This window comes from Cataglyphis hispanica, chromosome 1 (assembly GCF_021464435.1).
Source record: "Cataglyphis hispanica isolate Lineage 1 chromosome 1, ULB_Chis1_1.0, whole genome shotgun sequence".
Classification (NCBI taxonomy): Eukaryota; Metazoa; Arthropoda; class Insecta; order Hymenoptera; family Formicidae; genus Cataglyphis; species Cataglyphis hispanica.
Window position 1 is genome coordinate 16,394,886 of NC_065954.1, and position 15,115 is coordinate 16,410,000.

At 34.2% G+C, this 15,115-nt stretch overlaps 3 protein-coding genes across 13 annotated transcripts in view; 2 read left to right on the forward strand and 1 right to left on the reverse strand.

The window, feature by feature from the left end:
* Positions 1-38: 38 nt before the first annotated feature.
* On the reverse strand, positions 39-8,421 carry LOC126848207 (uncharacterized). Of its 3 annotated transcripts, none has more exons than XM_050588915.1 (8): positions 8,173-8,421; positions 3,684-7,722; positions 3,338-3,498; positions 3,065-3,240; positions 2,777-2,987; positions 2,554-2,697; positions 678-836; positions 39-618 (listed from the first exon to the last, which is right to left on the reverse strand). In XM_050588915.1, the coding sequence occupies exons 2-7, from the start codon at positions 7,669-7,671 to the stop codon at positions 684-686; spliced, it is 4,833 nt and encodes a 1,610-aa protein (XP_050444872.1). In that variant the 5' UTR covers positions 7,672-7,722; positions 8,173-8,421; the 3' UTR covers positions 39-618; positions 678-683. The 3 variants fall into 3 exon arrangements, with proteins under 3 accessions (XP_050444872.1, XP_050444855.1, XP_050444863.1); XM_050588898.1 differs by having other exon boundaries at positions 39-601; positions 8,173-8,418; XM_050588906.1 differs by lacking the exon at positions 8,173-8,421 and adding an exon at positions 8,006-8,140 and having other exon boundaries at positions 39-601.
* On the forward strand, positions 843-2,545 carry LOC126848860 (kappa-scoloptoxin(11)-Ss1a-like). 3 transcript variants are annotated; one of them, XM_050590125.1, is made up of 4 exons: positions 843-1,351; positions 1,449-1,640; positions 1,719-1,922; positions 2,215-2,545. In XM_050590125.1, exons 1-4 carry the CDS (start codon positions 1,244-1,246, stop codon positions 2,392-2,394), a joined length of 684 nt encoding a protein of 227 aa, XP_050446082.1. In that variant the 5' UTR covers positions 843-1,243; the 3' UTR covers positions 2,395-2,545. The 3 variants fall into 3 exon arrangements, with proteins under 3 accessions (XP_050446082.1, XP_050446093.1, XP_050446100.1); XM_050590136.1 differs by having other exon boundaries at positions 1,452-1,640; XM_050590143.1 differs by having other exon boundaries at positions 1,719-1,912; positions 2,215-2,451.
* A 181-nt stretch (positions 8,422-8,602) lies between the features above and the next one.
* The window catches only part of LOC126848547 (uncharacterized), an 8,134-nt gene continuing 1,621 nt past the window's right edge, over positions 8,603-15,115 (forward strand). The window contains exons 1-10 of one of the 7 annotated variants that reach the window (XM_050589563.1): positions 8,791-8,946; positions 9,056-9,226; positions 9,296-9,601; positions 9,691-9,987; positions 10,092-10,201; positions 10,288-10,599; positions 10,814-11,118; positions 11,487-11,617; positions 11,774-11,860; positions 12,868-15,115. The exon at positions 12,868-15,115 is cut by the window's right edge and continues 1,617 nt beyond it. In XM_050589563.1, the coding sequence (XP_050445520.1) occupies positions 9,128-9,226; positions 9,296-9,601; positions 9,691-9,987; positions 10,092-10,201; positions 10,288-10,599; positions 10,814-11,118; positions 11,487-11,617; positions 11,774-11,815 (1,602 nt within the window). In that variant the 5' untranslated portion in view covers positions 8,791-8,946; positions 9,056-9,127 and the 3' untranslated portion in view covers positions 11,816-11,860; positions 12,868-15,115. Of the gene's footprint in view, positions 8,752-8,790; positions 8,980-9,055; positions 9,227-9,295; positions 9,602-9,690; positions 9,988-10,091; positions 10,202-10,287; positions 10,600-10,813; positions 11,119-11,252; positions 12,069-12,867 lie in introns of those variants that run through there. The other 6 variants (XR_007687279.1, XM_050589554.1, XM_050589537.1 and 3 more) reach the window with 6 other exon arrangements.

Consider the following 15,115-nt stretch of genomic DNA (forward strand, 5'->3'; position numbering starts at 1 on the left):
AATACTTGTTAATTTTACAAAAATATCAAACACGCCGACACGGAGAAGAATAGATTTATTTGATGTTTCTGTATGAAGTTTGCTCTGACATGCATTTTTCTTTTAAACAATTGCAAAGAGTTTTCATGAAATACAGTGTAATTTCACGCGAGCAAATATATATTGCGATTTACCATATTGCCAAATATTAATTTGATGACACAACTAAATAAAAGTTGCATTGTGTTTCTTACAATAAATGTACCTTTATTTTAATCTAACAGTAATAACATAATGCGAAAAGAATGTATGTATATATATATAGTATATGTAGTATATAAACATATATATAATATATATGTATATTACATATATGTATATATACATATTTATACATACACACATATATCTATATATAATAAATTTATATCTAAATGATTGTTTCTAATAGTAAAATAGTCGATCTTTTTGTGTGATTCAGTATTTATATCTTAAATCTAAAGAATATCGTGCATTGACGTAGAATGTTGTATCAGAAGTACAATTTTTATATCCACACAAATATCAATCACTTCCATTCTCTAACACATATCGCAGATTCACGATTGATAGTACTTGCACACTGAAATTATAAAATATCTATAATGAGAATAATTAATTTTAGTAAATATATATTATGATATTTTACACAAGCTCACCATGATTTATTGTATTTTTCCTTCAATGTAAGCTTTTATAGCAGTCTGACACTCCATGGAGCACCAATGCTGAATCAATAAATATGTTTCTGATTCAAGCGCAGCATCTAACTTTTTCCGTAAACTGTGACGTAATAGAGCCTTTGTTGCTTCCATGGACTAAAAAATAAGAGATTTTTGTAAAAAATATATATAATTAATAAGAGAATTGCAATGGTATAATCTTTATGCTGTATGTTCTTTCTTAATATATGTACATATATTGGCATATATATGGATATTTTTATATCTGTTAAAATTTGTGTGTGCTATATTGTAGAAAGAATGGGTTTCTTTCCAACATTATGATTTATAACGCGTTATAGTACCTTTGTATCTTGTACAACCGAAACGAAGACAACTGCGTGATGTCATAAATATTAACAAGTTTCGTAATTACGAGTCATGTGGGAGTAAATGTGGAATCGAGAATGTATTAGCATTATCGCCATTTGGGTTAATATCAATCCCGCAATTGCGATCATCAAATCTAGTGTCTATTCAAAAGTACGCACATCGTTGTAAATATGTTTGTGAAAATCTATCTCCTTATTTCCATGATAGGCACAAGTGTCGGTGTATATACGATAATCAGCAGTAAGGCTAACAATGTTACATTCAAGTATATGAAGGGAGTTCGTACATATAAATTTGTATCGCATAAATATTACTCGATCGCTCTCAAAAGTGTATGACATTTCTCATGACAAATCTTTATTGTATTCGTCAAAGCAGGTTGAAGGGGAGAGCGATTTACATCACTGTAAGCCTTATGAGGTATGCAACGTAGTTCACGACCGATTTTGGATGTCCAGCTTGACAGAAAGACTTTGCCATTGTCCTGATGGAAGAGAATGTCCGTGGCAATGGACGAAAACCATTGATAATTCAACTATATTACTCAATAACAAATCAATTTTAAGGGTACAAAAAATATCAAAGTAAAATATTTTTATAATTGATATTTCTAATAGCCACTTTTCTCTCTCCCATCATTGACAGTTTTGTACGCAAATAATGGAATTAGAGATTTGCGCACATAGACAAGAAGCAGTGATGGTATATGGAGAAAGTGATATAAGTAACAACTATATAATACCATACAATGTAACAATAAATTGCATATGTCCGCAAACACATTATTGGAAGCTACAAAAATATACATATGAAGAGCATGGCCTCATTCAAATATTCAAGTGTGTTAAGGTATATCTTGTAATAATAAACGCAATAGAATTCATTTTTGCATTTTATAAGATAATAGTTTATAGAAATAATCTTTATTATACTCTATTATTTCTGCATGATTTAAGAATCTCTTGTTATATAATTTATCATATAAGTATCATATATAAAATTATTGATTTTTACGTAAAAAAAAAAAATGTTTAAATCATGAAGTGATATAAGACTCTAATTTCATATTTTTAGTTTATCAATTTCTCATCCAATTTTCCAACATGTTTTATTTATTGAATGTATATTTTTTAATGTGCAGAAAAGAATGTGTGAGACTTTGGAGTTTTGTGGCTACATACGAGCTGATCTATATTCAACGTATTACAGATGCACATGTCCAGAAAAGCATTTATGTATTTTCAAGGATAGGACACAAGTAAATATACAGGAATTGCTCTACTCTGGGCCAGCTTATATGGCTTACTGTCACCGTTTGTAAAGATACAAAAGTATTACGCTATGATTCAATGAATCCGAGAGAAATTGTTAAAAATGTAATTAGATATAATGTATATAATTATATTATATATGCACACGAAATATACATGTTTTAGAAGCTTGCTATTAAAAATGTAATGTCAAGTTACATATAACTTACCTGTGACGATTGATCACTCATAGCTCGCAATGACGGTAATAATTCTACTTGAAACCGATCAGGCCATAAAACTCGAGTAACAAGACCAGCTCTTAATGCTTCGCTCGCCGTTAAGGTCCTTCCACCCAAAAGAAGTTCGCTCGTCTATTGAAATGTAGATGAATGTAGATGTTGTGCTCTTTTTTTCTTTCATGTTTGCAAACAAAAACTGTTTGAAACTTACAATTGCACTGCCCAGTATATGTGAAAGAGTAAAGACCGCAGCTCCTTCAGCGATTTGTCCTAATTTTCCATAAGGAGTACAAAATGTCGCCTTATCACTAGCAATTACAAGATCGAAGAGAGGTAACATCGTCACTCCGAGTCCAATCGCAGCACCTTGTACACCAGCCACTATAGGTTTATTAAAAGTAGCCAAACTTTTGATAAAGTCCCTTGAAACAAAAAACAAAAATTTTGATAAATTATAATATCAGCAATCGTGCTAATTCTTTGTATTAAGAATACATACTTGACAGCGTGTGCCAACTCTTGAGCGACAGATCGTCGTTCCTCCTTATTTGTATGCAATAATGCTGAAAGATCAAGACCTTCGCAGAAACTTGTACCTGTAGAAGTGAACAGTACCACCCTGCATTCGTCATCTCTTTTTAGTATTGATAGAGCCTCTTTGAACTCTTGCATCACCTAATATAGGATTAAAAATATATATTTAACAAGAACATTTGAAGATACATCTTAAGAGCATGCAAGAGAGAGAGTACACATTTATAAGATTACTTACCTGCAATGTAAGAGCATTTCTGATTTTTGTCGATGAGGATGGCGTAAGTATTAATTGTACGAGATTACCATGCCGGCGCACGTTTATTTCGTTATTGCTGAATTGACCTTGCGTTTCGACTTTCGTTTTGTTATTATCCAAGTCCGTTTTACTTGCATTTACTGGAATATCCATAAAATGTATATTATTATATGATTCATTCAATTATATATTATGTTCAATTATATTATGAATATTTTGAATATTCTTACTTATTTTTACAAAAAAAAAAAAAAAGGATAAACCAAGCAATTATAATTTTTTCTTCATTTTAGAAAAAAGGAAATACTATCGTGAAATATTCTACCTTTGCTTTTTCGTGTAGACGTAACACTTCCAGATCGACTACCAGCACTGACGATCGAAAGAGCGGTGGCCGCTTCAGCAAGACAAGCGGATAATTCGTCCTCTTCTTTAGAAGAGTTGTCAGCATTATCCGGATCACTTGTTCTGCCGACAAAAGTCACTTTGCTTTTCGCGGCACGCCTACTCTTCGCCGTTACTTTCCCCGTTACTGCGCCATTCGATGACCTGGTCGTAACTTTACTCGAAACATTGTCTTCAAACGCGTGAACATTTTCCTGTTGTTTCCCAATCTTGTCAATCTTTTTAATTTCCGACTTCTTATTGGGACGCGCAGCAACAATGATCTTCTCGTCCATATTATGAATAGCATTAGCATTAGTAGTCGTGGTAATTGTAGTAGTAGTACTAACGGTACCAGTAGTAGCTGCAACAAATTCTGTGTCAGACTTTTGTACTGTTTTCTTCTTGCTTTTTTTCGCGTTAATAATTTTCTCGTCTTGGGAATCTCGTCTCTTCTTAGCAGATCTCAAGGAGTGAATTGTTCCGTCATCCGTCTTGCCGGTTTCCGCTGGTTTCTCTGGCGCGTCGACACTAACTCTGGGACTTCCGGACGCGCTCGAGAACGAACTGGACGAATGCCTCCTGATAATAATGGATGCGTCGGCCGCGTTTCTAATCTTTGCCGGAAGTATGAATTCCGTCGGCGAGGCAGAAGTTTTCGGCGATGCGATCAATTCTCCTATCTTTCTATCCACTTGAATATCAATCGGATGAATCGACGCTCTTTTCGATCTCGGTGACACTTTTGTGACACCGGCGACCGTCGACGTGCGTAATCGCAATACAGCATTGCGAACCAATTTCTTTCTGATTTTGAGTTCGCGCTGCACCTTCTGCAGATCCATTACTTTCGCACGCGACTTCGTGATGGGTACCAGACGCTTCTTGTCCGGCTGTTCTACATCGTATAGTAAATTGACGACGCCCTCATCTTGCAGTAATCTATCTATCTCGTTTATAATTTTCTTTTTGGGTTTCACATCGACAGAAGCACTTTCGGCCGTTCGCTTCTGTGACTTCGAGACAGTCTTCGGGGGAGACTTCTTTGGTGAAGGAGTCAATTTACCTTTCAATCGAACGGACTTTTCACTAGCCGGCATCTTCTGGCGCAGCAATCTCTTGACCACTATTTTTCTCTTGGCGATAGGTTGCGAGCCTTTCCTAGCAAGACTCGGTTTCGGCCGAGAACCTACGATTTTATTCGAAATCGGATCTACTTTATCCTGGACTTGTTTACTTGCTACTTCTTTCGCGACGTTTTTCTCATTATTTACAGCATCTATCAACGCGTCGCTCGGCACGTGATTCTCGATCGTCGTGTTCTCATCGGAAATATTTTCCTGCGTTTGTTTCTTACTCATCGATAGTTTACCTTTGTACACCTTTTGCCGTTTTATCGTGTTCTCCTCGTGTTCTCTCGCTTTTTCAGTAGGTTTGCGCTTCCTACCCGATCTAGATTCTTCTCGTGTGACTACTTTTTCAATTCCGTGATCTTTTTGACCGCTCTTTTGCGGAGAACACAGATTTATCTCGATAGATTTGGTATTTGGTTGCGCATTCTCGCTTGCCGAATCCATACCAGCAAGTTCTTTCTCCTCCTGTACGGCGAGTGGGACTTCCACGTCTTTAGACACTTTGCCAGGTGCCGCTCGGAAAGTTTTTTTCTTCCGCGGTGAAATCTTCTTAGGTGACGTTACGGGCAACTCAAGGAGTTGTTTCAGCGCCAATTCCCGTTCGACTAATGGATCAAGTTTCGGTGGTCCACTATGATCTGATTGCGATTCCGCGTTTGGTGGCGTTTTGCCTTCTTCCGTGAGAGTCGGAGGTTTCAAGATGGACCAATCAGGATCAACATCGCCTTCCAAGATTGCCAATAATTCCTTGTTGTCAGAATTACTATCCTTGCTCGTTTCCGTTATCTCATTTGCTATCTTCTTATCACAGTTATCGTTCGTCGATTGTAAAGATACAGGAGGAGAAGAAGGGATGGCTTGCTGTGGCAGAGGTATAAGTCCCGGTACTGGATTCACCGAACTACCCGCCAATTTATTGGACAGTCTTTGAGTTAATTTCTTCACAAAAAATATATCCGGGCCACGCGGTGAGTCTACGACTGTCTTCTGCTTTTCGCGAAGACGCTCCTTCAATACCTCCGTCACTTCCGCCGGCGATGCTATCTGACTGGTTAAATGCCGAGAGCGATTCTTAGGAAGCGACGTGGCGATGTGCGATTGCGGCGTTTTATTAAAAGCACGCGTCTCTACACTTCGCGAAGATTTATCCGCCGCTAATGCCGGAGAATTCTTCCCGCTCCTATTTAATGGCTCTGCATCTTGATCAATCGTTTTATTTTTCTTTTGATTTTCAATTTGTTCAATCGAATGCTTGATACTTTTCTCGCTTGTATCTACAACATTATGTAACTCATCTGTGGTACTTTCTTTATTTGAGGATGGAATCTTATCTTGAACAGATTCATTTGTAACAACCTGATCTGATTTTGTTTCATCCAATAGACTTTTCAATTCGATCTCTACAGTATCGTGCACTTTCGAAGTTGATTGCGCATCTTCGTCTGTATTTTCGACACCCCAATCGTCAAAAATATCTTGAATAACACTCCTCTTCTTCATCGACGACTCTACCACGGATATTTCGCGAGCAGATATATCATCTTGTTTATGTTCAGTATCTGTAATATCTTCATGGGTATTTTCAATTTGTGGCTGATCTGTTGTAAGTTCTGAATCAACATCTTCCGTGATTATGATTTTCTCATCTATAATAATAGTGATATCATCTTCTTTATTACTTGAACTGATTAAAGTTTCTCCGTCAATTGCTTTTGATTGAATATTTTCGTCATTTATATCTTTGTGGATTGCTTGTTTTCCATCAGTTAATTTTACAGATTCCATATGATATTCATTATTCTCCACATTGTCCTTGTTATCCTGCTGCTTGTACTGTTCCGTAACTGGAGCATCTATAACTTCTGTTACTTCTATTATAGTATCGTCATTTTCTTGGTTGTAATCAATTAGATCAATCTCATTGTTCCCTTGCCTAGATTTTGTAATTTCTTTTTCCTGTAAAGTAACTACAGTATCTTGGTTACACTCTTTATCAACATTCTTTTCATTTAAAGTGACAATAAAATTGTCTGCTGCTGCATCTGTTGTTGCTGGTTCTATAGTTTCTACTACTACAACTACCTCTGCTTCCTCTTGTACTAATTTAGTCAGTTCAGCATCCGTTACTATCGAACTATTTTGGTTACTGTCATTATCGTGTATTTCTCTGATTGTTTCTTTAACTAATTCATCATGTGCTTCATGAATCTGGCCCCCAGAATGTTCATTAAGTCTAGATTCATCTAATGTTAAACATTGCTTATCTATACTATCAGATTGATTTGCATCTTTTACATTACAGCCACTTTCTAGAATATCTGTTATTTTCTGCTTTGCTTCTACTATTTTAGAGTCAGTTATCACAATTTGACTTTGGTCTTCCTGAATGCACAAAGGTTGCAATTCATGATTCGAATCTATTGTTTCATCTTTTATATGTTCATAGATTTCAATCTGTTCTTTTTCTGATGTATAAACTTTTGTTTTGGGCTGGTTCAACTCACATTCTATCTGATTATTATACCCGGCATCGCTGTTAATATTTTTAACAGAGACATCAATATGACTTGTGTCCAAGTAATCTTCTGTCGCAACTTCTACATTAATATTAGTATCATCTACTACTAATGTAGATTCCAATGATGGGCTGCAGGCTTTAGGTGAATCTTGATCACCTTCTGTAGAGGTAGCAGCTTTTACATCTTTATTAGCGATTTGAATCGCTTGCACATTGATATCCGTTGATATCTCTTCGACTTGAAGAATTTGCATCTGCACTGTGTCCGATTGTTCCATGGTAAAATACCAATATATTCCAATTTTATTACTAAATCATACAATGTTTCCCTGTTTAACAAAAAAAAAAAAAAAAATTATAATAATTTTATAATAAATTTATAATATCTATATATGGCGACGTGTGTATTTATAAAAACTGTCATAACCTAGTAAGCGATATATTCGTTACAAATGCCGGTGAATAAATCAATCACGTTGTTTATACAATATAATTTTTTTAAGAATGCAACAACAAAATTCTCAAATGAAACATAAACCATGATCGAATATAAAAATATCCACGCGATACAACATAATTTTTGATAGCGGCAATTGAGACAATAATACATACATAGGGACAAAGTTGCGATAAAATCACGTTATCGCGAGAAGTAGCAAGTAGTAGCGAATACTACGTAATCGATAAGAATGCTCGATAATTGTTGCAGGACTGATATTTTTCAAAACGCGAAATTCACAAAGAGGGGCGTTCTAATGGCAGAGCGCGAGTAAGCTTACCGTGTGACGGAGATGGGCCCATACTTTTTCATATATTCGCGATGTAAGAATCACATGATACACCACTCGGTTTCGGGCTTCGGTTCAGTGATTCGCGTCCGTTCCTTGCACGTTAATCGATCTCGTAAAGGGAAAAAAAAACAATTATTTCATGATGACTCCAAACACCATGTTTACAAGAACGAAATCGGAATCACACGCACTACGAACGTCAACTTAAATACTGCTATGTCTCTCGTCGAATATAATATATATGTACGTGTGTGTGTGTGTGTGTGGGTGCGCGTCGACTTCGCGCTCTCGAAGCAACCTGCGTAGTATTGCGTTATCACGTGTGAAACGTGAAAGACGATACAATCACATCTTCCGTATTGCGACTTGCGACATGTTCGCAGTTCGTATCATTATATCGTTAATTGAATGAACATATATCTCAGCAACGCCGTTCGCGCGCGATCATCGACAATTTGGGGTATGATCGAAAATCGTATAAGATAGCGTTTAATTGACTAATCAGGACAAAGGATCAAAAATTTATTTGATCTGATTGGTCAATGAGAATCCTACGCTATCTCATGGGTAAGTTTTTCAAACGCAACTTACAATAGTGAACTCGATCGTATAGAGAATTTTGGCGCGTTTTTCTATGGAAACTTCACCTAATATAATGCTCCCAAAACACATTCCAGTCTCATCAAATGCCTAATAATCCGATTATTTTTCTTTTTCTTCCTCTTTCTATTTCTTCTAAATATTGTAATTTCTACTGAGGAGGTAATATATAAAATTGCATTTTTGAATCTTCAGGTTAGATACGTAGATTAGAACGTCAATCGTCTATCATCATCGAAATAATATTTTTCAATTCTTTATATTTTTATAGAGTTTTGTAAAACCATGTACATACAATATTTATAAAGAAATATGCAATGACGTAAGCAATCAACGTAACGCAATGAGCACTAAAACAAATATATCTGAAAGGATAACTGCTACGAACAAAAAAACTGGGAAGCATCCGCAAACTTTGAAAGTACATGATGCAGGACATAAGGTTTTATAAAATTCTTTATAGTACAATATCTCAAACTTCATGATACATATAATTCTTATTTTAATGCAGCGCTTAACAGCAAGCCCTGGCAAAGAAGTTTTATTACTCAGTAAAGGGGATGTTGTAGAAGTCACGGTAAAAAGGAATAGAAAGGCTGAAGTTCAGAAACGTCCTTCACCTATAATTTCTAGTCCTGGACAGAAAGTTGAAAGAAAAAAACCTGCAACCAGTAATAGTGGTATACCAGCAAACTGGGGTTCCATATTTGGAGAGCAGAATTTATTATATATGAAAGCACAATCCTTCAAACATAATGAAAATAAAGACACTAACAAGAATTCAAATGCTGAAAGGATACAGCAAAATGGATGTAATGTAAGTATTAAACATTAAGTAGATGTTAATATTTATAGACATACATAAACAGTTTCCAATTTTGTATTTGAATTATTTTTTATATTTAGCATGTTCAGAAACATACTGGTACAATTTCATCCAAAGGAATATCTTCTCGGGAAAAATCACGGAAGAATTCACAAGCCTCATGTATCTTTGTTCAGGACCGTGCTGTACAATGTCCTGAAATACCCAATAATACTAACAGATTTGCTGAATTTAATCCAGTACATACATTAAGTTTTTTAATTAAAGAATTAAAGGATTTAGTTCTGAAGAAAGATGATAGAACTTGTGAAATCTTTACTGAAATAGAACAAGTACTGTTCAGGATACCTGTAAGCCCTGCAAAACCAGTATCTGAGGTATATATTGTGTTGTGATTTACATCTTTAGGAACATTGCATGTTTTATGAGTTTTGTCAAACTCTTACTTTTATTATATATACTCTATTATTTATTTTTATAGGATTTGAAACTAGATACACTAGAAGCCGGTGCACTTCAATTAAAGGAATCTAGTAAACAAGTGAAGGCTTTATGCAAATCATGGATGTTAGAACGAGAAAAATTTCAAAGGTTTGATGTGTGATACATCAATAATAATGGGGAAAATCAGGAATTTAGTTTCATTTTTTTAATTTTTCTGTTTTATTTTAAATCAGTTTAATTCGAGAACAAGACACGCAAATCCAGGAAGCAAATCAAAAACAGAAAGAGAATGTACTCCATGCAGAGATGCTTACACAAAAATTGGAAGAAGTAACTCGTGTAACAAAAGCTAAAAATGAAGCAATATCAGCATTAAAGCGTCAAATTGAAGATAATGAAAAAATAATCTCAGATTTAAAAGAAGAATTGACTAAGCAAACAGAACTTGTACAACTTAACGAACATCTGATAATGGATAAAGATAAACTATCGAAATTGTTTTCTTACAAAGATACATTAATCATCGAATATCAAAAGATAATAATGTTAGTATTCTTCTGTTAGTTGTTTGTATGTATATATATATATATATATATGTCTTTAAAAATTTTTGATTTCATTGGTGGATGTACAATTTTTAATGATAAAAATTGCACAACCATCAATGAATCCATCACAGTGAATTGAAAAACATATTTGTGATACTTATCTACTTAAAATTCATATATAATCGATATATTAGCAATTTATATATTACAGAGATCTACAAAATCAAATTGAAAAACTCAAATTAAGAAATTTAAATGAAGTATTTGCAAACGAAGGAAGTACAAGCTCTCAAGTATCGGCTATCCAAACAGGGCTGGCGTATTCATCTCCTACGTCGAGCTTTTCCGATCACTCTAACAAATCCTGGCACGATTTAACAGATATTTCTACAGTAGCCTCTCAAGAACATGTTACTCTAAATAAAGACACACCCGTTAGAGATTCAGCTCTTTTGGAGTTTGTTAGTTTACTCGACGGCGAATCATCACATACTATAATCCCCGATCACAGTCAAGGCAAGTATATTTGAATTTACTTCATATAATAGCGAAAATGTTATTATTAAATCATTTCAATGCGATTTATAATTTAGATCACATAGATCACATTTATAATTTAGATATCATATTGTATTATATTATATTAACAGTTATGAACGATAAAAGAACAGTGCATAACAATAATAAAAGTAATATTGTTCCTTATCAAAACATGAATGATGTGATTCCAAAAAAATGTTTACATCATTCCTCGAAAAATGGATATAATAAAGAGAAAGATGTGTGCAAAATGAGAAAGTTTCTCAGATTTAAGGAAAGACAAAAAAATAATACAAAGAATTCGTTTTGTCCTAATACATTGAAAATTTTTGAAAATGTTGCAGCTAATAAACCAATGGTTTCTGATATAAGGAAACAAGGATACGATATGCACCATAGGACCATACCTGTTAATATACCAAGTCCTTTACGGGATTATCCACATCCTGATTGGAGTGACAGTAGTTTACCTAGCGTTAGTACGGCCTCCGGCTTAGATATGGTGCCATCGAACAATATTTAAGAAACTATTTGTTTAAAATAAACAACTTTTGCAAAGTTTCTCCATCTGAAAAATTACTAGTGTAATTGTCAATTCATTGAACATGTACAAATTTATATCTTGTTGCAGAGCTGTGATAAGCAGTCGTACAATACACATTCTACTTCATAATGAAGTCTACGAAAGCTAAAGCGATTTTTACATTAAATGAAATTGGTTAGTATAATTAAGATATGTACAATATTAAATACTTTTAAGTACACACACATTCCTGTTAAAATAATAGAACATAAAATTTTTATCTGTTTTATCTTTTTACACATATATTGAAATTGTCTTTTATTAATTTAATATTAAAGCATAGATAAAATTCTAAGACCCAAATTATAAAAATATGTAGACAGTCAAAAATATATATTTTTCTGTAAATATATAAAATTTTTATTTGCAAATTTATTTGTAGTGTATCATACTTGGTATTAGTATCAAGATTTTGACATTTATATCTGCATTATATTACGAATTAACTATGCACATATAATATGTTTCAATGTATACACTTGCTTTACGGAGAACAGGTCACGAATATAAATTTTACGAACAAGATGTATATATAGATATATATATATGTATTTTTTTTTATCACATATGTATATATACAAGTAAAGTATAATACTTATAATATTTTGTAAATTTTAATAGGATTAAAAGGGAACATTTTTTTAATACACGTAAAACATTCATCAGTTTTGCATGAAAACGTCTTGAAATACATTTTATATTCGTGTTTTCCAGTAAGCGTCTTGGTATGTAACTTTTTCTCTTGTAAATGATTCGCGTTTCTTTTTTTTTTGATGATTTTTAATTGCTCGAGAAAAACGTTTATCTCTGCTAACGGCTAATAACATTACGAACAAAGTCCCAACGATTCGACACACGCGAAATGAATAACGATAAACTTAGAAACGAAAAGGACTTTGTAATATTGTTCGGATGAGAAAACGGATACGATGAAAACGTACGATAATGTTTAAAAATCTTTTTATTTATACACACTCGTACTCTCTCACAAGGGAATTTTCCTCGGTTTATCTCTTTTTTTTTTTTTCTTTACACACATTTAGTTATAATATACCTAAGGACGTACCCCGTATCTGTTTTTTTTTTATAAAATAGTAAATCACATGTTTCGCCAGTCGTTTAATTTTGATTATTAATTTCAGGCTTTCAAATCAACGCATGCACTACCCCTCTTCCTTGTCTTCTCCTCTTCGTTTTTGCGCGCAATCGTAAATTCGATATATCGATACCTCCCTTCATACCCTTCTTGACCAAAATGTCAAATTTTGTGGCGCGGTGCGACGCTTCGCTTCATCCGTTCGAAGAAAATTCCGTCGCGATTTGAGGATATTTGAAGTTTCCTTCCCCCGGATACGTATACTTTCACGTACAAGTAAGTACGGTTGTTGTTCTCTTAATACATATTACAGAGGCGTTCTAAAAAACATGAATTTCATTTGATTCATCCGCCGGTGGTCTCCCACGACCATATACGTTTAAATTGTCTCTTTTTAACGTATACTGTCAAACGTATCAGGTCGTATCAAAAGTCGCGCGTTTCTTTCAATTTAGCGGGGAAGAATCCTCGATCAAAATTTAATCGATCGTCAATTATCTTAAATCGCAATTCAAGAGTTTTCCAGGAAAATCTCAAAGGATAAATTTTATTATTCGTTTATATCTCGATAGTCTCGATAATCGTCAAAACTCTTTGATTTGCAATAAATAATTTTTCGTGTAATCTCGAATCCATCGAAGAGTGTAATATCGCGAGACTTTCGATATAGCCTGTATATGTAAAAATCATGTAAATAAAAAATACGATGATATATCTATACTATAATAAAAATCGTGCACAGTGTTCTATCAGATGAGAAACTATCTCGATAAAGCACTGTAAGTCGATCGACCAGATAATACAACAGCAATGACCGTTGCCAATGAAAAGACGTCTTGACGCAAACGTTTGCCATGTAACGATTTCGCATTAGCTAACTTTTATCTCTTGGATGGATTATATATTCCGTTGTTAAATTGTTTTTATCAACGAGCTATGTGAAAAACTAAACAGAACTGCAACTTTAATTTTGCTCGCCCAAACGCCGAAATTTTTAAAGAGATTCTGATAAAAAGAAGATGAAATGTCGCGTGATGATTCTTGACAGTGTTCGAAGTAGCTCTCTCGCGCCGTTTAAATAATATGAAACTTTTATTCCACCTTTTAATCGCGTGACATTCTTTCCGTGAAATTTGGAGATTATCTCGAAAAGGAATCGCACGAGACGCGATCCATCGGAATCGAACGATCGCTGCGTTTTTTAATCTCATGAGATTCGGTCGATGCTCGCTCAATCGATCATCGTTGACTTAAATTACATTGGAGCACATCAAAGTCTGTCGCGCGTTCACGAAATTACGTCGATATCTCGCTCTTCTTTTGATTTTATATCTTGTATATGAAATAGCCAAAAGAATTAATATATCGGAGAGAAAAATATTTAACACACACGGTATTCGGCACGGAAACCTTTGCGTAAGTGTATACGTATGTGCACATTCGTATACCTATTTTTTTTTTTAATAAATACATATGTACATTTTGTGTCGATCGTAAAGTTAAACGTGCATTCGTTTTTGGTACCATTTGCTTCTCTTCCTTTTTTTTTTGATTTCCTCGCTTCGAAGCGCATACACATCTCGCGTTTTTAAAGATATTCGGAATTAACTAGCGTCAATGTATAATATAATACAATCGGTGCTGTGAAGACAACGGACGAATGGAACGCTAATTATATCTATTTGGACAGGCCAGCTCGCTTCGCAGAAGAGTGTCTCGTGAAGAAATTAACACTTTCGTAATTTTTGATGATCGCGGATTAACGGCCGCGTCTCGTCGTATGGTATAATATCACTAACATATGTATACGTATCTTATAATGCGTATATTACAATAGACGATCATTCGTGTAGAAATCGTAAAATTGTGAGTCGATTAAAATGAATCTAGCCGACTTTATAATATCCTAATTAATAATCTCAACTATATAATTATTATACGCCCAAATATATAGCTCAGATATCGGAAGTGATAGTGGGCTGTTGTAAAAATAAAAATTTAACATTTGTCATCTTGAGGTTGCATGTTATGGAAGGACATGTTTTATTGTTTTATTGTACGTTATATACTGCTTTGTTCGGTGTAAAAATATAAAGCATTTCGATTACAGACTTCATACGTACGGGCGTTGCCATTGTTACGGAGTAATCGGCGGCTATTACGATAACTTGTCTCATACTTTCCTGTAACTTTGTCTTTTTTCCTTGACCTAGGATTGCGTGCGTGTTCGTTAAGAGAAAAAAAAAAGAAAGAAAAAAAATCATTAAAAAGAAATAACATACAGCGAAATTATA